General features: G+C 39.2%; 2 protein-coding genes across 2 annotated transcripts; one reads left to right on the top strand and one right to left on the bottom strand.

The window, feature by feature from the left end:
• Positions 1-208: 208 nt before the first annotated feature.
• ALG10 (ALG10 alpha-1,2-glucosyltransferase) lies at positions 209-9,582 on the bottom strand. The gene is made up of 3 exons (XM_074827738.1): positions 9,355-9,582; positions 8,866-9,063; positions 209-6,260 (listed from the first exon to the last, which is right to left on the bottom strand). The coding sequence occupies exons 1-3, from the start codon at positions 9,517-9,519 to the stop codon at positions 5,205-5,207; spliced, it is 1,419 nt and encodes a 472-aa protein (XP_074683839.1). The 5' UTR covers positions 9,520-9,582; the 3' UTR covers positions 209-5,204.
• On the top strand, positions 9,571-12,400 carry TPRKB (TP53RK binding protein). Its single transcript, XM_074827739.1, has 5 exons — positions 9,571-9,633; positions 9,939-10,129; positions 10,851-10,973; positions 11,272-11,448; positions 12,281-12,400. Exons 2-5 carry the CDS (start codon positions 9,989-9,991, stop codon positions 12,365-12,367), a joined length of 528 nt encoding a protein of 175 aa, XP_074683840.1. The 5' UTR covers positions 9,571-9,633; positions 9,939-9,988; the 3' UTR covers positions 12,368-12,400.
• Positions 12,401-23,417: the final 11,017 nt, after the last annotated feature.

Here is a 23,417-nt window from a genome sequence, read left to right as displayed (position 1 = left end):
ATACCTTTAGGAGGGTGATATGAAAACATGGAAATCTAATCCCATTAGAGAAGATCTGAAGGTAGTTAAGGACAAAAACTTTGCAATTACATCTTTGAAAAGGCATATACTGCTACTATTAATATGAGTTCATACTAATTTGAATCAAATGCACGGGCTATTAATTTACATCTACTTAAAACCAGGATATAAAGCACATGAGAAGATACTGTTTTAAAAGTGTTTATTTTTTAAGATACGACAATTTTTGTCTTTTATAAAAACACTAGAGTATCTGGGCAACTTACAATCCAAAAATGAAAACAACCCCTTCCCTATTACTAACCCACAGTTGCAATTCAAGTAAGTTCACAACATTTCTTGAACACAGAACGGTTTTTATTTACAGATCCACAGCTAAGTACCAAAACATCTTTCAATAAACCAATTAGCTCCCAAGTTTCAGCAAGATCATTCTCACAGTGATCAGTCCAGCTCTAGCAACAAGCTCCTTCCAGCTGGAGAAGACATTTCCACTCAAGCACGGCAAACAACTCTCCTGTATCACCACATCAGCAAGCCACAGTGCAGTGCACTGCCAAATACAGTGGTGCCCCAGAACCCTCAAAAGCACCCCACTCATTTCTGCTCCTGGTGGTGTTGCATACTCCTAGCTATGGTAGCACTGCAATGGCAATTATCTCTGCAAATCTTTTTCCTCTCACTTCCTCCTCATATCCCAACTATCCCTGAAGCAGAAGGAGCAGCATGAGGCCCTGAGCATATTCCAAGATTAAGCACAAAAACTCACAAATTAAGAGCATTTTAGCTACACATTGCTAGCTAGGTTAGCAGTTCTGCCTCATGTAGAGATTCTTTTTGTTTGCAAAATGATGTTTGTTAGCAAAATCAATTATCTGCATCCATCTAAAACTTACTTTTAAGAAGGATGTTTTTCTATAAAAGATGCCTCTGCTAACATACAAATGTCACTGAATCAAAAATAAAAAGCATATCCTATCTAACAAGAGATAAGCAAGGAAAGCAAAGCTTTTCAGGGAAAAAAATTAGGACGGTGAATATAGACAAAGAATTTGAGATAACTATAAGCAGTCATTTTCATGGACTCTGGCTTTACACTTTTTCATTACACAAAAACTAGATGATGCATTTAAAATGCAGTATGTCAACTACTATAGGGCTAACAGGCATTTGAGCTATTTCATATGTGCATCATTCAATTAAAAAGAGTGAATATTTTAGAAAATCACCATGTGTCAGTCTCAAAAGCATAATTACTTTGCTTTCCTCATTTTTTCCTCCAATTTTTTTTTCTTTTTAGACAGCAATGAATAGAATGAATATGTGAAAATAAGAATGCTGCAACATTTAATAACAGCAGGAAATTTGCTTTCTAAGCAACTACACTGCTTAAAACAATGACATTTCAACAGTAAGCTTTCAAGTTTCATTTTGTTCTCTCAGACAAGATGTGAAAACCCCACAAATACCAAAAAATATCAAAAGAAGGCATTTTAAAGATGAGCAAAACTTGCTCTTCTTCTAAAACTTAACAAACAATATATATTTAAAATTACATATAAGGATATTTTAGCTAAACCAGCTACTAAAACAAGCAATCAGTCATGACCGAACTTGAAGTTTTCTAATTCTCAGAAATAGCCTTGCTAAAGTCCCTGATGTTATGACTTCAAGTAGCATTGTATTTTGCAGCTGGTCATCTTAACAAGATGGCACAAGACTGACACCTTGTGAAAAAAAATAAATCAGACCTGCGTTAACAGGAAAAAAAAAATCAACTATCTGACCCCAGAGACTATAGAATACTTTTTCCTATGATATTTTTAACAGAAGAAATACCTCTGATTTATCTACTCACAAGAAAAATAATAGATAAAAAACCATTTCAGCATGCACATACTGCTTATGGTGTAAAATTCATGCTAATTTTGAACGAACACATGCTGCCGAAGAACTTAAAATGAATGCAATACAGAATGCTCACAACACAATACAGTTCACAGCATATAGGATTATCAAACAAACTCTATCTTTCCAAATAACCACCTATTTTTAACTAAAAGAAAAAAAAACCACAATGTGTTCAATTATTTGTCTTTTTTTTTCCACTTCAAAACAATTCAGCCATGCTGTGGTCGTTCAGCTCTCTATTTTTATTATTCTGACAGTTATTGAAAAATCATCATCACCTTTCTGTCTGAGGAAAAACAACCTGAGATTTTATTTTTAAACAGCCATTACAAAAATGTTAGCTAGCTTTTTTTGTTTTCATCTTGGACATTTCAACAAATTAGTGTGATTCTTTTCTAAATGGATAGCTGATTAATCAAATTTACAATAAATTAATTAATGCTGTTGTAAGTAATTTCATTAACAAATGACACCTGCTAAGGAATTAACCTGAAGTAAGCAATTATGGTTCTACTGAAACTAGAAGACTGTAGCAACATAAACCAGGATAAACACAGTCCTTTCTGCCTGTCTTTAAGATGAATAGCTAATAAATTACAGACAACTACAAAGGAAATGTTTCAGGATTATAAAGTATGTTTAACTAATTCTTATATCTAGATTTAAACAGTGCTACTGATATTTGTAAATTTCTAAGAGATGTTGACGGAATTTGAGACCTTTCTTTATGACTAATTACGATATAATTACAATCATCTTGATTTCTGAGACTGAATCAGGCTAACATTGAATATTACCTGCAAAATCCCTGTGGTTCATAGCTTTACTCTAAAATTCTCCTTTCAAGGTTTAGTAATTCGTGGACTTCCCTCTTTAATTTAAACATATCAACTCAGCCTGCTTTTAAATTAGCGAGATACGTTGAAAATAACGGTACTCAAATTAAAATGTGTAAGTATACTGATAAATCCTGTAATAAAATATTATGCCATCTTATAATATTGGTTACAAAAACCTCAACAGTTCACAAACATCTCTCTTTCTAGTGTCTTGTGATGTGGAGCTCATCAGAAGAAATGCATTAAAATGGTACGTATTTAAACTCAGTTCTTTTCACTTGAAATATGAGTGCTATCTCTGTTAAGAATAAGTAGGAAGCATATTTCTTAACAGGGCTGATAATCAAAGGCATTCAAATAATAAACATGCTGGGCAAAACAAAACACCTGTGGACTATGTAAGCACAGGAATTTTTGCATCTCATCAAGCAAAACGAACACCTGCTACCCTACATAAAGCCAAAAAGACCCCAGATCTAGAAGACAATTCAGAATTCTACCCAGAGCCCCATTCCTTCCCATATTACCATTTTAACTCAGTACTAAAATTTGAGGATACAAATGAAGTAGTACAAAACCATGCATATGCTCTTTACCTTGTTTAGGTTTTTACTAGCATGGTATACAAAAACAAAACTAGAAGCAGAAGGCATGTGAGACTTCCCCCCAAATCTGTCATACTAAAATCACAACATAAGACAACATCCTGGACTCTGCAAGAACTACATTAGATACTTGAAAAGCAACCCATTTTGGGTTTCTCTTGCCACTTCAACATATATAAGTAAATAGGGAGTAATAGAAAATGGCTTTCCCTATTGTACACACATTACCAACAAATCACCATACTGGCAACAGGACAAGACGCAAACATCTTAAATTCAATACAAATAAACCTACTCATTGAAGAGTAGCTTTAAAGTTTCCTTAGAAGAAACACAGTTGCAAAAACATTGGACAGGAGAATCTGAGTTAACCACACTCTTCATAGTGTTAGGACAGGGAAGAGATTAGAGCCAGGACACTGATCTGCATACAGTAAAAGAAAAATAACAGTACCAATGTGAGTAATAACTCCACAGTACTGACCTTTTGAGAAACAATTCCATTTCAGAGTAACTGGAGTGGCAGTAATATGGTATGTTTGCATAGACTTGGCTGCAGTATTTTCATTACAGAATAAGAAAGAACTTAAAGATGCTACACAGTATGTGAAGTTTTGGATTCTCCCCCCCCGCCACATAATTTACTTATATTTATAAAACTGCTTAATAGTTAACTTCAAGCAATCAAATATTTTTGAGTCTAATTAAAGTAATTTACTGACAGGAACTATTACAGCCTTCTTTTATTCTGATGATAACGCACTAGATGCTTTTAAAAATATACACACATTGTATTTTACCTTTATAAAACAAAATATATACTCCCTAGTTCCATTAGATTTGTATATATATGAAAAACATTTAAAAGAACAATTCAGTAATGCCATTAGTTTTTCTTTAAAATTACATGTCAAAGATCTTAGAAACACTCAGTTCAACTTGGGAGTGCACTCATACCCTACTTCAATACAAACCTGTGAACACAGAACCTCAGGACATAAAAGCCTGATTATTTAAAAGGGTATTCATTAGACTGCATTCCACTGCGTAAATACACGTTTCAGTCTGACATACATAAATTACTCCCCTTCTAATAGGTCACATTATCAACTGCAATTTATCTTTTGTTGTACAATAACATTCATTCCCCCAAAGAAGGTACATGCACAGAGCCTCCACTGTATTTTCTAAATATCAGTTTGAAATAAAATTTTCAAAATGCTCTCATGATTTAAGAGCTTACATTCTGTTTGCAAAACTAATGTAAGCATTTATTGACAAAAAAATCATGAAAATTCAGTGGGATGTAGGAGGTTTTGAAAACATTATACTTTAGTAGTAGGTTCATACCTTGACCGCTAGCAAACCTACACAGAAGTGGCCTGATCCAAGGAGTAAATATGCACCCAGAGTTAACAAAAAGGTTAAACACTGAAATACTTTGTTTTAAAGAGAAACCTCTGAAACATACTTAGAAGCTGCCATACCTTCAAGGGCATGTTATATAATATTTTATTATAATGAAAAATTACTGTAAACATCTGCCTTACTTCACATTAATTACAGAAAGGTGTTCTCAAATTTCCCCTCATGTTGTATTTGTTAATTCCAGGAGCTCATAAATTCAGTATATGGAGTATCTTCACATTACAACATTATCAGATCTCACATTCAGTTGCAAGAATACAAGCAGCTTACTTCCCCAATTCCAACTGGGGAAGAAAGTCCTTACATAATGCAAAACATATTGCTTCATTCCAGGGTCCACAGTCCTGAAACAGAACTGGGTTCTTTCTCCTAAGGGTATGAAAGTATAAAAAAAAAAAAGTCACCACATAAACCTCTGGATTTCATCACTATTTGGCCATTGGAATGTTCTGTTTAGAAAAAGATAAAAAGTTACAGCATTCACAACAATATAAAAAGCCAGCTCCAGAAGTTGTCTATATAGAGATGGAAACGGAATATTGAGCCTATATATTAAGAATGGCAAAATAAAGTAACGAAATTCTAGCAATTTTTGAGGAATCGTGACTGCTAATAAACATACAAAATACATTAAGATCCAGAATACTGATTTTGATTTCAGCGTATCAGTGAAACTCCAGCCAGCAAATATATAGACTGGAACTAATACATATTTTACAAGCTCGTGTCTTTGGAAGACTTTTCTCCAGACATAGAACGTATAATGTCTGTTATCCGCTAGTAAATACTTATGAACATAAGTAAATTTCCAGATCAGGAATAAAGAGATGACAGCGATTAAGCTGTACTGCACAGGGTGCTTTCGTAATGACAAAAGGAATTTCCTGATTTTAGTAGGGGTCAATAAATGAGGGAATGAAAAAAAAACAGTAAAGGACAGAAAATAGAACAATTGAGGAAAGTGCAAACAGGCTTCATGGCTACTTCTGTCACCAACAACTATTCCACCGTTGATGAAGACAAAAACAAAGAACACAGTTACTAATACGATGTATGGCCAAGTCAGCGCAGTAAGTGTAACTAAGTTTTTAGGTGATATGAGATATTCAATAAGAAACTGAAATATTCTGATCAAATCTGCAAATGATCCTTTCCTGGAAGAAATCTTTTCATCTTTCTTTTTCTGTAACTCTGTCTTCCAGGCTTCATTTAGCCTCTCTGCAACAACATTTCCAGCACAAAAAACTGTCCACACAATATTTGTCTGACGAAACATGAAGCCGCAAAATCCAAGGAGAGCTGAAGTTTTATGGTTACCATAAAGGCACATTAAATAGGCAAAGAGAGTAAAAAATACTGATCCTGGGTCCGTATAATAAAGGAATGTAAAAAAGTAAAGGGTGGGAAACATTGCAAGAGTTAACGTAGACAAGATTCTCTGGAAACCAGACACAGCCTAGAGAAGAAGCAGAAAAATGTGGTTAGCAATGTCCAGTAAAAATAAATAAAGAGTATCATTCTTGAGAATTCCATTAACACCATGTAACATCTCTTACGCTCTTTGGTTCCATTAGTGCACAAGCATGCATGCTGTATTTTTGTTAACCTCCTGCTATGCCAATACAGACTGTTGGACTACACAATGTTAAAATACAAATTGAAGTACAGAACATTATTGCAGGCAAGTTAAAAATATGGCAATGAAAATGCACTAACTTCTTTCATATGTCAGGTGTTCACATATTTGTGGCATTAAAATCATTGTGGGAGTATAATTGCACCCATACCTAGGATAAAAAAGCTGCACTAATGGGAAGAAGAAAAGAAAAAACCAAAACCGGTTTTATGCCCCTGCAATCTCATCATCAGACTCTGTGAGACAGCAGAACACATCATTCTGTGCTTCTAATTTTGCTTCTTTTGAACCCAGACCACAGAGTGGCCAGTTCCAACTTTCTAATCTTTGGTCAGCTTTTATTATCTTCATTATAATTCACGAGTTAGAAAAGAAACTCTAAAGAAGGTAGGAGACCATGCAGTTAAAAACTCCTCCCAATTATCCCACGTACTACATGATGCAACGCAATTCACAACATTAAAAAATGTTGCATGACGTTTCTCAATGATGTAGCATGGGGCGAAACAGCCAGTCACCACCTTACAGAAAAGAGGAACAGAGAAAATGCTGAGTTCAAAGAAATGCCAACAATATAACTACATTTTCTAATGCTTAGACTACTGTCATGAAACCTTTTGTTTTCTTATATTTGTATTTCCACCTCCAAGCATAAAATTAAAAGTGTTCTGAAAGTGGAAACAATTTACTGAATTTGACCCAATTCTGTATAGTCTTATCATGTGCTTAAACATGAACAGTCTCCAACAAGAAAATACACCAGAAGAAATTTTCTTTATAGTAAAGGAATCCTTCAGTTATTGCGAAACAGGAAAAAATGTTCTTATGGTTCAAAGTGAAACTAAACAACTTTACTAAGGTGAAAGGTTTTGAATAGGCCATTAACCACTGAAACAATTTACCTACTGCAGTGTTGGATTCTCCACCACTTTAAATATACAATATTCTTGTATCCAAGTTGAACTGTGATGGTCTGGATGGGTAGACTACTAGACAGGTAAAAACTGGCTGTATGGTAACTGGTCACACTCTACCCAAAGGAGAGTAATAACCAGAGCATCACAGGGATTTATACTGGGACCTCTCCTGTTTAACATCTTTATCAATGACAGCGAGAGTACACTCTCATCAAGTCTGCAGATGACACTAAAGTGGTGGGACCAGGCAATATGCTAAATAGCAGAGCTGCCATCTAGAGTGACCTAGACAGGGTGGAGGAATGGGGCAACAGAACTGCTATGCAATTCAAAAAGGACAAATGCAAATGCCTGCACCTGGAAAGGAAGAAATCTCCAATGATACAGGCTGGACATGGAGTAGCTGAGGATCTGCTGCTCTGTGGAGAGGGACCTGGGGGTCTTGGCATACAGTGAGGTGACCATGAGCCGGCAGCTCGCCCTGGCACTAAGGGACTGCAACAGTCTTCCGGGCAGCATTAACAAGAGCATACCAGCAGATCAAGGGAAGCGAGTATCCCTCTTTACTCTATTTGTTAGGTTGTACCTAGAATACCATGTCCAATTTTGTGCCCTGTGATACATAAAAAGCACTAGTGAACTGGAGCAATGGCAGAGGGCCACCAAGACAGGTGGGGGCTGAAGCACCTGCCCTGAGAGGAGGGGCTGAGGGAGCTCGCCTTGTTCAGTCTGGAAAATAGATGGCTTGTGGGGACCGAACAGCAGCCTACCAGTATCTCTGAAAATATCAACAGGTAAAGGGAGCCAGGCTCCTCAAAGTGGTACATGATGGGAGGACAAGAGACAACAGGCATAAACTGAAATGAGAGGTTCCAACTGGATGCAAGAATAACCTTTTTCACCATGAGGCTAGTCAGTCATGGAGCAGGTTGCCCCCAGAGGTTGTGCAGTCACTCTGTCCTTGGAGAGTTTTCCAGGCCCCAGTCCTGAGCAACCTGATCTGATCTCAGGGCTGGCCTGCTTTGGGCTGGAAGGTGGACCTCCTAAGGTCCCTTCCAACCTGAATCATTCTTCAATTCTTCCCAACTTGAATTATTCTCCGGTTCTAAATACTGATGTCAAACATGGTATCTTTCTAAAGAACAGATTTTAGTTTAAACACAGTTCACAGGGCTTGACTCAGGATTCAGTGGTTGAAGTTTGGTGGAAAGTCTTTAAGTAATTCCAACTAGATGAGTATTCAGACCTTGGGATAGTAAGTCTATACACATACTAAGTTTAAGTTTTATTTCAGTGTGACTACTTTTAGTTATGCACAAGAGTAAATTTTCAGAGGACTGCACTGTGAGAGAGAAAAAATATATCTTTTTTTTTTAAGAGAAAAGGAATGTGCCTCCTTGGCCAAACTGGTAGTAGTAGAGGACAGCTCACATAGGTAGTGAAGTGAACATACAGAGCCATCAAAACTGCTTGTATGAGCGCATAAAATTATTCTACTTTGACTGTACCTTATTCTTCTGATGGATCTTGAAGAGAAGTAAATACAGTAAGTAGAAGTTCCCAGCACTGAAAAGGAGGTTAATAAACCTGAGCATTCCTGCAGAGCACACCACGCTTCCCGTCCACCCGAAGAGCCACGCTGTGGGCTTCACTACGCCCACCGAGACCAGGTACAAGCCCGGCAGCGTGGTGATCATGGGGTCCCACTGGAAAGCGGAGAGAGACAGAGGGTTACGGACCGGAGACACACAACAGGTTACGACAGACCATTCCCACCCATGGCCCATTTTGTTAGCTTGGATGTTCAGCGAATTTCTGGCATCATTAGACTGAAATTTCTGAACACCTTGTCTCCTGCCTGGCGCCCTACCGCACCACCAAATAACAGAAAGCAGAAACCGGCGTTTGGACAGCAATGACCACAAATCATTCTCTTTCCAAAGCGCCCACAGTACGTTTATAGAAATCATCGCTCCTGACTGGCAAACGCGCAGCACCTGGAGGAAGCGGCCGTGGCAGTAGGCCTGCGCCTGGGGGACGTGGAAGGCTTCGTCCATGTAGGGCCCGCGCTGGCGGCGGTTGATCGCCGCGAAGAGCAGGCACGACAGCAGGAAGGAGCCGCTCATGGCGGCGGAGAAGCCGTAGGCCTCGGCCCGCTCCATCCCGCCGCCGCCGCCGCGCTGGCCGGGAAGGGGCCGCCCTTCCGGGGAGGGCTGGGCGCGGGGAGGAGGGGCCTGGCGGCGTGGGGCCGCGGCCGAGGCGCTTGGCGGGCGGCGGTGAGGGCCGGGGGGTACGGCGGCGGCGGCCGGAGCTGGCTGGGAGGGCGGGCGGGAGGAGCCAGGCGCCAGCGGCGGTTCCCGTCGGTGCGGCCGCTGCTGGGTGGGAAGGGGTGAGGAGAGCGGCGGCGGGGCGGGCGGGAGGTGCGGCCTGCCTCCGGCTGTGGAGGCCGCATGCGGGGGGTTTCCCGTCTGGGAAGCGTGGAAAACCATACATGAACGGCTGTGTGTTATTAAAATTGTGTTCTGTACGAGACAAGAGTGTGTCCGTCCTTGTGTGACCGTTACTCTGGCAAACGCCGTAGGGCCGGTGCTGCCGAGCGCTCCCGGGGCCGGTCTGCGCCATCGGTGAGAGATGGATTTCACGCATCAGCTGGAGCTGTTCCCCGGCTGCAGCGTGACTCTCCTCCTCTTCAACCACGTGAAAAATGCCGCTGCTCTAAGAAAAAAAGCCATGGAAGGATCCATTGAAGGGGCATTAATAAACCCCGCGCTGGTGAGTGGGTGCCTGTGTCCTCCCGTTTGTACCGCGTTACCGTTTGAAGGGCATGTGGGCAGCCCTTCTCGGTGGGAGCTCTGTGAAAAATGTTTGTAATCGCTGGCAGGCGTTGCTGTACGCGCACTTCGCTTTCTCTGCGCAAATGCCCCTCCTTTGATTTCGTTACAGTGTAATGGTTCATCTGTGTAAAAGAAAGAGCTGTGGCAGGATTGGCCAAAACAACTGTCGTCTTGATTCACTTCACATCCTGCTTGGTGGAGCTATTTAAATCTACTTGTGTCTGCAAAATGTAGTAGTAATTGCTTAATGCTGTGAAAAAGCTACTATTTGGAGCCTTTGTTCACATTAAAACCCATAACTAGTTTCTGAATCTCGACTTTTTTTGTTAGAATTAGCAAAGCAATAGCTAGGGAACAGAGAAAAAACTCTAATCTGGCAGTTTACTGACAGATTTATTAATGTGATTCTTTTTTTCAGAAGATTTCAGTAACCTGATTGAGAGAGTGTAATACTTTTTTTTTAATGTCAGGTATTACCCCACGCAGGAAATAATCACATTGACTTTGGAAGAGCAAGAATTGCTAAAATAACTAGCAGAACACTGTTTTGCTCACTTCTACAATTGCAGACTTAGGCTATCAAAATTAAGTGGTCAGGATTTTTTCAGAGTTCAAAATAGTATGTTAAATTTCTGTTTAACTTCTGTTGTGTTTTACAGATTGTAGATCCTTTTCAAATTCTTGTGGCAGCCAACAAAGCAGTTCATCTACACAAGATAGGTAAAATGAAGACCAGAACTCTCTATGCAGAAATTATTTTCAGCCTTTCACCAAACAACAATGTAAGATTTACTGAACAAATGTCTTTTTTTTTTTTTTTCCAGAGAAGCTTGCTAAGGTCCATGCAGCCAAACTAAATATATGTATTCACTTACCTGTTTACCTCGCTACTGATAGAAGTTACTGGTATTTTTAAAAACACTAATATGTTGTTATCTCTTGTAGCTTGTCAGAATTCCATTAATGTAAAGTGTGTGTCAGTTTATACTGTTGGTTTATTTGACCCAGTAACTGAAAAGGTTGCTTATATATAGTGAGAAAGTGACTCATAATATTCTGGTATTTTTCATCTTTTCTTAGATTTCAGATGCATTTAAAAAGTTTGGCATTTCAGACGGTGACACAGCAGTACTCGTTGTTCTGGTTGTGGACAGAGAAAAAACTGTAAATCTGGAAGATATAGCATCTCAGGTAGAAGGCCAGCAGGTTTCTCTAGATGAACTCCCCCAACTAACAGACACTGCCAAAGTTAAAAAGGTATGCAGCCAAAAGAGATGACTGGCGTAGAGAAAAGCGATAGTTGATTTAGTTGACTGATTAAATATCAGTGGACATAATTAAGTTAGTCTCTGTATTTCTTTAGTACAGCAGGAAACTTGTTTTAAGAGAACCTTGATTATTTATTTCTTATTTTTTTTTTTACCTGAAAAGTTGTCACCCTGACATCACAAGTTTTAAGTCTTCTGATTCTTAACATTATTGGGAAATTGGAACATAAAAATAAATTCCAGATTGCTGCCTACCATTTAGGTGCTTTTGCTTCCTGTTTTCTTGGGCAAATATCCATTTAATTAAAAATACATTTTCAGTCCTGAACAGTTTCACAATCTTAAGCACGTAAATAGTCCCAGCATGGGCGGCTAAAATAAAAATGTGTTGATTAGCTGCTAGGAGCTGTGTTAGGGCATGTGTGCTCTTAAACAGATTACCATATGCTAGGTAGGTATCTTGAAGCATGTGTTTCACTCGATAAAATTCAAGTAACTTAAATCATCTTGATCATGTCTCATCAAAGTAATGATGGGAGACATTTGAATAGAACTGGACAAATCATAGCACGTAACATGTGGAGCTAAAAGTGCTGCTCTCATTCAGTTTCTTAGCTTTCCTTTATGTCTTGCAGTTTCATAATTTGTTTGGTTCCTCAGTCCCAATTTTGTCTGGCAGTCACGACAAGATAGGAGTTTCCAATGTAAAAAGTGCGAGAGGGGGGAAATATTTTCTTCTGTACATATTTTTAGAAGATATGTGATCAATTTTTTTCTTTCTTATACAGCTTTTGTGTTTTTCTTGTTCTTTTTTACTGCAGACGTACAAAGTAACTCCGCAAGAAGAAAAAATCGGCACCTTATTGGATAGTATTGTTTGCAGAATGTCAGCAAAAGATGTTTTATGAAAATGTGAAAATAAATAATTTTTAAAGGAAAAAGAGGGCTTTTTAAGATGTAAAAACACTTCATCGCAATTCATCCTGCATTTCAGAGAAAGTGGTGTAGTACTGAGTAGTTTCATGACATCTGAGCTTTAACCATAAATGAGCAAGCCTGGATATGGGGGTAATCTGAGGTGTGTTCTAAGCACAGAGAGTAATTCTGCTGTTTAAAGCAGAATTGCCATTGGTATTTCTGTCCGTTTTCTGAACAAGAAAAAAAAATCACTTTTGTCAGTACCTTAAGTTGATCATAAACAGAAGGCTTGGAAATCTGTACTTACTTTTCTCTTTCATCAAATGTTTTGCTAGTCCCAGATAGGAGTCAAACATTGTAAACCATTTTTATTAACCCTCCCCTGATATGTTTTCTTTTGGCACACCTGATGGATGATAGCCTTTTAACGATACTACTGCCGGAAAAGATGTCTCTGGCACGAAGTATTGCTGATGGACTAGAAAGTTTCCATAAACTATCAGCAGCGCCTCCTCTTTCTGCTAGCGGGATAGAGTCGCTGCCCAGCATGTGGGGACAGGAAGGGGTGGGAGGGGCACCATGGCAGCCAGCAGTGAGGGTGCTGTGGAGCAGGGGCACTGGAGAAGTGCAGCACAATGAATAAGGTCAGTATGGATGATGCTGTGGTGGTGCTGGCACCTGACAATCTGATGTCATCGGATGTAGTGTACTGCTGAGGTACAGATGTGTTGCTATGCTACTTCATTGTTGGCATTAAAGGATAATGAGAGGTGCTTTTACTTTGTAACAGTGAATTATGTGTAATGATGCTGACTTCCTAGGGCCTGGTTCCATGTACAGGATTCACAGAGAAGTTTGCGCCATAGATTTGTTCATTTAAATTGCCAATACAACTTAAACAGCATTCTGAAGGGATCACCGAACTCGTTTTGTTGAACTAGTGGTAGGAAAGGGTGTCAAACAAAGCTGAAAAGAATACTGATTCCATTAGTCACTGGGTCCAGCAGCTCTGCATGAGTATCATTTAATCACATGCAGGTGTCCTGTTTAAGAAAAATTACTGTCTTAATTAAGTAGAAATCCATACTGTTTGTTATTGTGATGCTTCATTGTTTTTCTGGGACGTATATAAAACTGTATAGCTGTCTGCATTTTTGGTTTTTTTCCGTAATGTTCTCTTGAGGTATTAATGATTTGTGTACTTACAAGATATTTGGAAGAGTATGCCCCAGATTCTTACACATAGTGTTTGGGAAAACAAAATATGTTTTGAGGGAAAGACAAGTCTGAGTTAGAGTTGAAATGTTATCCACTACAGTAAACAGACCAGCACACTGACATACAGACCTAGTATTGTCTGTGTTTCTGTATTTAATATGGAAATCACTAGCTTCTGGTTTGCATTTTGATTTTGGTTAATTCTTCCCTCAATTAAAACACAGTAGTACAAATACTCTCATTTTCTTACCAACCAAATCAGTGGCAAAATTCTTATGAAGTACCAAGGGAATTACAAGTTTTATCAAAAGAAATCATAGAATCACAGAATGGTTTGGGTTGGAAGGGACCTTAAAGATCACCTACTTCCAACCCCCCTGCCATGGGCAGGGACACCTTCCACTAGAGCAGGTTGCTCAAAGCCCCGTCCAACCTGGCCTTGAACACTTCCAGGGAAGGGGCAGCCACAGCTTCTCTGGGCAACCCGTTCCAGTGTCTCATCACCCTCAGTGAAGAATTTCTTTCTCACGTATAATCTAAATCTACCCTCTTTAAAACCATTACCCCTCGTCCTGTCACTACACTCCCTGATAAGAGTCCCTCATCTTTCCTGTAGGCCTCCTTTAAATACTGAAAGGCCACTATAAGGATTATATATCATATATATTTTTATTCATATATATGTGAATAAATATATGAATATAATTTATTCAGGAGAAATGGCTGTACTGATTTCTTGATTTAAAGATGGTTTTACAGAATGTATCATACTCTCTAAAGGAAAAATGTGAGGCAGTAGTAAAAAATGGAGCTTGGAAGGGCTTGAGTCTTTTGAAATAAAACATGCGTAACATCAGCATGTGAGAATGACCATGGAAAATAAAAGACTTGTTTTCCTTTTCTGACAGTCCAGTTGGTACATGGAGTATATCATCAGATTTGCTGGCTGAACTGCTGACATTGGTTTTGGTAGCTTAAAATAACAGCAGATAGGTATGCTTAAACCACAGCCTTTTTTGAACATGTGTAAAACATCAGTCTGGTCTGTTTAATATAGGAGAAATATTAATAAAAAGATTGCTGCATAATAATTGATATATAAGTTCCAAACTTGGGTTCACAGTTTCTAATTACTATCAGTCTATTTCATTGGTGTAGAAACAGTAAATAGTTTGTTGCTGTTGACATGACTTAAATTATGAAATTGTGATTTATTATGAGACCCAAATGAGCTATTTTCGTGGGTGGTTTTCCTGGAAATGATTTTGGGACCTGAAGCTTCCATAGTACCTGTGAGGCAGGCAGATGATTTGGGTCTGTTGTCAGTGAAGACTATGCCATTGTCCTGCAAGAGCAGTTTTCCCCTAGTCCTAGTTGCATTATCTAAGTTAAACAAATTATTTATAAAAACTGGTAATAAATGTAGATTTTGTTGACCCTGCAAAGTTATACTTTTCTTTCTGGACACATTAAAAATTAGTAAATGTGTATCTATAATGTTACTGTTAAATCAAGCACTGCTGTTTTCCTGCAAAGCAAAAGTTTAACGAAAAAAGACAGGTTTTTCAAAACATTTAATGTTCTCCTGCTGTCCCCTCTGAACTTTCATACCTTGTCTCTATCATAAGGTGAAAGAGAGGAAGCTGAAGCATTTTCAATACCTTATTTGGATCTCCAGTGCTTCAGAGGCAGGATTACACCTGCAGGATTTATAAATTAAGAACTAAATCCAAAGGTATCATGTGTGGTCAGTTGTTCTAGCTTTTTTTCTTTAGGTGGGGTGGTGGTGGTTTTTCTGTGCTGCCTTTTAACATTGTGTATATGACAAAAACTGAGCGAAACCAGCAGCCTGTTCTTCTGAAAGGTGATGGCTAAAACCTTGTCCACCACAGAATTCACTTTCCTGCTTGAAAGCTCTGCAATACATGAGTTTCTGGGGGGGGTGGGGGGAGGGAGGGGAGGAGACAGGGCAAGAAAGAAACAGACTGTACAAAGACATCTTTTACAATTACTCATTTTACAATGTTTTACAATTACTTCTTTTACTATGACTTGTTTTACATCTTTTTAAATGACCTGTTGGAGGGAGTCCAGAGGAGGGCCACAAAGATGATCAGGGGGCTGGAGCACCTCCCCTACGAGGACAGGCTGAGAGAGTTGGGGTTGTTCAGCCCGGAGAAGAGAAGGCTCCAGGGAGACCTTAGACCAGCCTTCTAGTACTTAAAGGGGGCTACAGGAAAGATGGGGAGGGACTTTTTACCACAGAGTGTAGTGATAAGACAAGAGGTAATGGTTTTAAACTGAAAGAGGGTAGATTTAGATTAGATATAAGGAAGAAATTCTTCACTGTGAGGGTGGTGAGGGACTGGAACAGGTTGCCCAGAGATGTTGTGGCTTTCCCCTCCCTGAAAGTGTTCAAGGCCAGGTTGGACGGGGCTTTGAGCAACTTGGTCTAGTGGAAGGTGTCCCTGCCTGTGGCAGGGGGGTTGGAAGTAGGTGATCTTTAAGGTCCCTTCCAACCCAAACCATTCTATGATTCTGTGATTCTAGGACTTTGTAATATGCACTAAAGCCAGCAGGCTATTGCTATTTGAGTTAAAGACAGTTCCCAAGCTTTCAACCTAGGTAGATCTGAGAAATGTCCAAAATGCTGGCCTGTCCATTATGTAACAGGTATACCTCTGGGCATGCAGCAGGAATACAGATATATACTCAAGGAAAACTTACCTGCCCTGTTGTGACAGAGGTGGTCATCCTCCCCTCAGGGAGGATGTCCAGTAGCACACAAAGATTTGCCAGCAGCCTTCACCTGTGGGCTGGTGCATGTGTGCAGGATCAGATGTGTGCCCGTTTCATGGTTGGGGGAATATATATTCTGGCACATGGCAAATCTTGCAGTGATGTGAAAGGGACAGTCAGAGGTTCTGCAGGGAAAGAGAAGCGGAGAGTAGGCTCCCTCGCATCAGGATGACTCCTGAGTGCTCTGCAGCCGTATCTTCAGGCCACTGTGATGAACACGGCAGCACAAGCGATGTAGGTTCGCTGGTCTGGCAGCTCAATTTATGAGCTGCAGCCTATGCATCTCCGAACTGTGTGTTTGATATTAGTAAGATGCATGTTTCTAAAAGCTACATATGTTAGAACAAATAGCCAATCTGATTTACAAAAACTTAAGCAAAGGAAAAATCCACATCAGCTGTCAGTGACTGGTTCCAGGATTGAATTCTGCTCACCATTAAGTGTGCCCCCCTCCCCAGCTCTGTTCACTGGCTTCCTCTCTTCTGTCATCCTGAGATGCTTTTACCTGTCTGCTTTTACTTCCAAAGCCCTTCACAGTTCATATTGGTCTCCTACAGCCTAAACTTACCCTCTTACCTTGTTGTGTTTTCATAGCAGCAGTTTCAGGCATCCCATGCTTACTTCAGCTAGGGGAATCTCCCTTCATAATTTTCAAAATAAATGATTATTCAGTACCACTCTTTGACCCGTTGTCAAAACTCCCTCTCTCCTGCAAAAACCTTGATGATGGTAAGCTTCCAGGGCACTGAGGCCATTGCCTGTCACACAACCCCAATTGCCTGGGGTTCTTCAAACTACTGTCAGAATGTCTAAATCCCTCTCTCTTCTCATGTACTTCAATGGTACGTTTACAAGGGAGGAACTATCCTTTTGCTTTCACTTGTAATATTAGTTCATGCTATATGGTTTATGACTGAGGTCCCTATGTCTTATGGCAATGCATTTAATGTGCCAATTGCCAATCATCTATTTTTTTCTTCTTATTCCTTTATGTGCTGTTCTTCAGAAAGCATCATCAAAGCTTTGCTCCCATGTTAAAGCATGATGAGATGGTACCTTGACAAGGGTGTTTGCCCAAGTCGGGTGACACTGGCGAAGTGTTGCATAGACACAGGAACGCTGATTCCAGCACCCACACCCGCCTGTTGAGAGCTGACACAGGTTCTGGTGCTATACTGTGCTTTGTAAACACTCCCTGAGGTACGCCGTGTAGGTCTTCTCATAAACCTTTCAGTTGATGTACCTCTTTTGATTATGCACGGATACCAAAATGGGGTACACAATACTTACAAGAATTGTGTTGTCTACAGATACTACGTAATTACAAACATGTATCTCTTTGTTACTATGTATTCAAAATGTCCTGCAGTTCTTTGTTTGTTAGGGTTCTGTTAGTTTAGGCAATGCTGAAATTTGGGGTTTAAGCAGAGTTCAAACTCCAGAGGCTTGGACTATTGTTCCCAACAGCCACCGCCCCTCAGAGCTGCCAGTCAATTAACCGAGTTCATCAGGAGTTAGCAACCATACAATTAAAGAGTTTAAAAGAGGCTAACTGGCTGTATTTCAAGAAAGCTTGCAGGTTTTCTGAATGGAGTTACTTCCCTGAAAAAGTGGGAGTATGGAATGCCCCCCATCAAGGATTGGCTGGTGTATGTAGAGGTTGGTACTGCTGTGAGGAATTGATGAATTATGGAAAAGCAAGCTGTGGTTGAAGATTAATTAAATATATTGGTACAAGATTGAAGACTGAGCCAGTTGGTTCTGCAACAAAGGAGGCTTACAAATACAGTTTATTTCATGGTTTTATTCCTGAGTTTACAAAGGCATTACCATAAGTTAAAAATATGCAGATGCAAGTCCCATATAAACTCTCTTCAGCAATGGAGATGCAAATTTGACTTGTTCAGAGGTCTTCCTTTGCCTGCAGCGTAGTGGGTTTTATTGAATTTTTTTTCCTGTTGTTGTGACATGGCAGATTATTTGCCTGTTTATAGTGTATGTTTTACCATGGATTGGGACAGGTAATCTTAGCAGAGGTAGAGACTGGACAACTTAGGTTGAAAAATGAAAAGCTGGGGTAGATATACAAAACATTGACCAATAAAAACATAAATTGAACTTTTCTTCTTGCTAGCATATTGTGCTTAAAGTAAGTTTCATATACATGCGAAGGGTAACATAAATGTGTACAGTGCAAACAGGCGTATGTTATTCACAAAGTCATGTTCTGTACATTGCTTATTAAACTGCTTCACAGATTCAGTTCCACAAGTAGCAATAGTTTAAGCAGTTTCAAGTAAACTGTAATATGCTGAGACCATTTTTTTGTACCTCCTGGGTATGGATAATCAACACAAATATTCATTTAAATATTTGACCAAAAAAAGCATATTGCTGCTATAAGGATGAATCCTTTCTTGACCAGACTCCCCAAATTGCTATTAGAAGGATCATGACAATCACTGTGTAAAGGGCATGGACTGTAGCAAGATCATCTTCATGCTGGTGCTTGAACCCAGAGCTGCTGTGCCAGTTCTCACTTTTGTTCCCATTGTTTTTCTGTCTGTGAGCACGGAGAGAATGTATCCTGCCATAACAAAAAGCAAGATTAAGATTAAAAATGATTCTTTTTTATTAACAGTTCAATAGTGTTTATAATGAAGTCCAGAGTGTGCATTGTATCATTGACTAGATTTGGGAAAGAGCTCTTCAAACTGTATGGGGCTAATAAAGTAATTTCCATAACTGGAAATACAAAACATTTACCAGCCATTTGGTATTTCTCTCCCACTGACAGGCAGAGAGACTGGGCATGGGCTTGTTAGAGGACGCACAGTGCTCTTCACTGTTGATACAGATCAGTTGTATGAGAAAAAACATACCCTTTCATTTTGCAATATTATGAAAGTGGCAGGGTTTTAAAAAAATTACCAGTTTCCAAAGCTTTAATCCATGAAAATAAGCACAGTGTGTGCTATGTGAGCTTTCCATCCTGCTCTGATAATGTGTTCCTATCTGCTTTTCAGAGGGGACTTCCCTCTGCAGTCTGTGTCAAGGTATTCATTAGCCAAAGATACTACACAAAGCATATGTGTAGGATTCTCTGGAGTAACATTGCTTTGCCACCTTTTCCAAATGGTTTGAAAGTAGAAGTGTTAGCCTGTGGTAACTGATCTCCAGTTATTGTTATCACCACTGAAAGTTGCCTGCTAAGCCCCAGTGGGCCTGCTTTTTTTTTTTTTTTTTTTTTTTTTTTTTTAAGAGAAAAGAATGTTGAATGTCCACAATTCCATCTGAACTGGAATGCCAAAAGGAGATCAATCAGCTTGTGATTTTCATGTAGCTTAGGAAGGGGTCTGAGGAGTATTAGATGTATTACAGCTCTGGTTCATACATGTTCCTGCTGTTATTATCACAGAAGAGAAGTTACCGAAAACGTTACCGCAGATACAGTTTACAAGTAAAGAGCTTTTAAATACAAATTATATTTATATACTTATGAAGAGAGCTGTTAAAAATGAAAGACTAGGAAGTCCAATCTGCAAAAAGGCATTCATCGATAAAACAGAAGTTCTGCAGCTGAGATTTTACAGAAAGTAGCTGTAGAATTAGAAATGCACATTTAACATTCCTATCAGGACAAAGGCTACCTTCTGTCTTGTGTAACTGCAAATCAAATAACACAGTTCATGATTATCTGGCAGCATCATGTGAAGACCACGAGAGGAATATTCTGTCACTAGTTTGCTTTCCTATTCCTACCTGAGAGGAATGCAGTATGTGCAGCTTACCTCCTGGAAGCATTCATGTTGTCTTGGTGATTGAGTTCCCAATGCGTCAGATTTCTTCTTGCAGCGAGGAAAAAGGCCTTTTTTATCCTCTTGTTTCCTTGCATAAAAGAGGAATAGCTTCACTCAGTACCAACAAAAAGAATCTTTCTTCCAAGCCCACAAACTTGACCAACACTAATCTGGGAGCACTTCATACGTGTCAATCATAAGTTCTCAAATTACTGGTTTTTTAAAGCTGATTTTGACATTGCTCTTCAAGAAATTCCCTGAGGCAGCTCACAAGGCAAGTAATGAGTAATCCCAACGACTGGCTTCTTTTAGCTGCTGGGATCCCTTCTTATAAACAGTAGCTCGCTGCTGAAGCATTGCCAAATTCATAGCAACACAAGTAATGCACAGATGGAGGGTGCTGGTGATGAAAAATGCAGGATGAGCTGTAACTTAGAACTACTTTCTATTAGATCACAGGCTATTTTGGGGTAAAACTTTGCTTCTTTCTACAACTGTAATTTGGTTTAACTTGCCTGGAGTGAAATTTCAAGCCACCATCACTTAGATATGCTCTAATATTCAAAGATTTTTATGAAAAAGTAAGTCCCTTCTTTAATAATCTGTTGACTTTTATAACACAGTCATATTCAATAAGCAGTTAATAAGCAGTGTATCAGTACAAAAGAAAACATTTGGACATTCAGGGTTAGCAACAAAGTCACATACATCCTATTCATCCCTGACCATCTGGAGCCATTAATTAATAAGAGACTATGCCAGTGCAGAAGTTCCCCCAAAAGTTGGGCATTGCATGATTAGCTGGGTTAATGGTGGGTTTAGCATAATAAGTCCAATGGTCCAGTAACTATGTGTAGGGCTTGTGAATAAACACATTTAAATTTTAGAAAAATAGGTCAAGGCCCTTCTTTCCCAAAGCAAAATGTGGGCACCTTCTTGCATCATCTTTAAACTGTCAAAAACATTAAAATAACTTCATTTCTCATTTATCTGTTACTTTAAGCTTATTGTCACATATAATTGCCGTTAAGACAAATCTGAACTTGTAGTCCTGGTGCATTTCTAAAGGCTTTTGCTTTTCCTTCACATAGCATTTATGTTTCTATATAAATAAAATTGGTTCCTTTAGTTCTAGTAAAACAATTAGCAATTTCCAAATATGTCTTGGGATATCACTTACACTCCAGAAAATTAAGACTGAGCTTGTGTACTCATACTCTCAGTGGTCTTAAAACTCTTTTCTGTAAGTAACATTTAGAAAAAGAGCTATTTTAATTTCATCAACACTGTGTCTGTTTAACAGAAACTGATTTTGTCTCCATTTCCTTTAAGTAAAATTGTTACAAGACTAGTACCTCAGTGTGCATTTCAATAGAAGTGCACATGCTGTTTATGTGAGTAAAGCTGTCACTGGAGCTACTGAGGATGTCATATGATTCTTCATTATTAGTAATATATTAAATACAGAAAAATGGAAATATTACAATGACTTAGAGGAAGAAATTTGGACATCAGTAAAGAATTACTGACTTAAGTTGCTTTTTCAGACCTGATCCTTAGAATATAGGCAGTTACAACTTTCAGATTCTGTTTTCTTAAATAACATATGCATAGTGGTAGATGCCACAATAAAAGCTGTACAATGAACTTTTCCTGTATGTTTTTAGTTTTCTTTATAAATTTTTCCTACTTCAGTCCTAAGATCTGTAGCACTTAAAGCCTATTTGCCCCTTTCCCCATTAGTTTCATCTTGGTTTTCTGTTTCTTACTGATGCTTTCACTTTTTGATTGAACTAAGCAAAAGGAGGTATGTGCAAGCCTCATCTCAGAAGTGTGAGATTGTTGATTTTTGGTCATATAAAACACTCTTGAGATCTCCCAACTTTTTGTCTTCTGTAATAATTTTCTTTATTGAAAATTATCCTTTATAATGTGCATGGCCCAGTTTTATTAATACAGCCACAGCCACTTGCTCAACTTACTGAAAAAAAAAAATTGCTCTTGAGCTATTAGTGAGACACTCTGTAGGCTAAAGCAATGCAAGAGAAGAACAGTAAAAATGTAGAATTGAAATTGTTATATCAGTAACAGTGACTCAAGGACCCATGAAAAAAACACCAAACAGAACAGGTATAAAATCCTGAGATAAAAAGCTGGAAGACAGAAACTCTGTAATAATGAGGACTGGCCCGTTTTATGAGTGACAAAGCCTGACAGTTCCCCACCGGACTGACCATGGCCAGCCAGGAGAGACTCCTGGGGTCATGGGAGGGAGGAAAAGTGGGAGGTAAGCATGTTAACACTCAGCCTAGTAGCCTATTTGTCCCAGCCATTTACTGTGCATCTTAGTTAATACATAGGATACTTGCTATATACTCATGTTGCATGTATACTGCTTGCAAGGCTCCATGAAAGATACCAAAATGTAAGCAGCCAAGTAGAGAAAGGGTTACAAAATATGTTATCTTATGAAAATCTGCAGATCATGATCAACCATTTTTATTCAGCTGCTAGATTCCAGTCCAGTGATTTAGTTAGTCATCCCATAATACTCAGAACAGAATACATCACTTAACTGCAATTTCTGAGGCCATGCATATATTAGGAGAAAACCCTAAGCACTGTGCATCATTAAACTTCAGATAAAATGTGGAAAAGTGGTGTTTTCCTGGTGTTTCTTACTGACATGGGTCTACTTTTAAAACTATTCTATCAGTCAGCCCATATTAATTGGCAGTAGCTGTGACGCACATCTGGGAATCTTGATATTCCTTACGTCAGCTTAGTAACAGGTACGTATCCCTTTTGGTGCAGTTAAATGACTATACAGTCATATGCAGCAAAGGTGTGGAGGAAACAAAAGGAGTTCATCTTCACCCTCACAGAATCACAGAATCATCTAGGTTGGAAAAGACCTTGAAGATCATCCAGTCCAACCATTAACATAGCACTGACAGTTCCCAACTACACCATATCCCTAAGGGCTCTGTCAACCCACCTCTTAAACACCTCCAGGGATGGGGACTCCACCACCTCCCTGGGCAGCCCATTCCAACGCCTAACTACCCGTTCTGTAAAGAAATGCTTCCTAACATCCAGTCTAAACCTTCCCTGGAGCAACTTGAGGCCATTACCTCTTGTCCTATTGCTTGTTACTTGGTTAAAGAGACTCATCCCCAGCTCTCTGCAACCTCCTTTCAGGTAGTTGTAGAGGGCGATGAGG

Source organism: Strix aluco, chromosome 5, assembly GCF_031877795.1.
Source record: "Strix aluco isolate bStrAlu1 chromosome 5, bStrAlu1.hap1, whole genome shotgun sequence".
Classification (NCBI taxonomy): Eukaryota; Metazoa; Chordata; class Aves; order Strigiformes; family Strigidae; genus Strix; species Strix aluco.
This window is presented reverse-complemented; position numbering and strand designations above follow the sequence as displayed.

Coding starts and splice junctions, on each gene's coding strand:
- ALG10 (XM_074827738.1), bottom strand. CDS start 9,519: ATGGAGCGGGCCGAGGCCTACGGCTTCTCCGCCGCCATGAGCGGCTCC. Junction 9,064..9,354: donor GCCACGGCCGCTTCCTCCAG/GTGCTGCGCGTT, acceptor TCCGCTTTCCAG/TGGGACCCCATGATCACCAC. Junction 6,261..8,865: donor AGATCCATCAGAAGAATAAG/GTACAGTCAAAG, acceptor CTTCTTCTCTAG/GCTGTGTCTGGTTTCCAGAG.
- TPRKB (XM_074827739.1), top strand. CDS start 9,989: ATGGATTTCACGCATCAGCTGGAGCTGTTCCCCGGCTGCAGCGTGACT. Junction 10,130..10,850: donor CATTAATAAACCCCGCGCTG/GTGAGTGGGTGC, acceptor TGTGTTTTACAG/ATTGTAGATCCTTTTCAAAT. Junction 11,449..12,280: donor ACACTGCCAAAGTTAAAAAG/GTATGCAGCCAA, acceptor TTTTTACTGCAG/ACGTACAAAGTAACTCCGCA.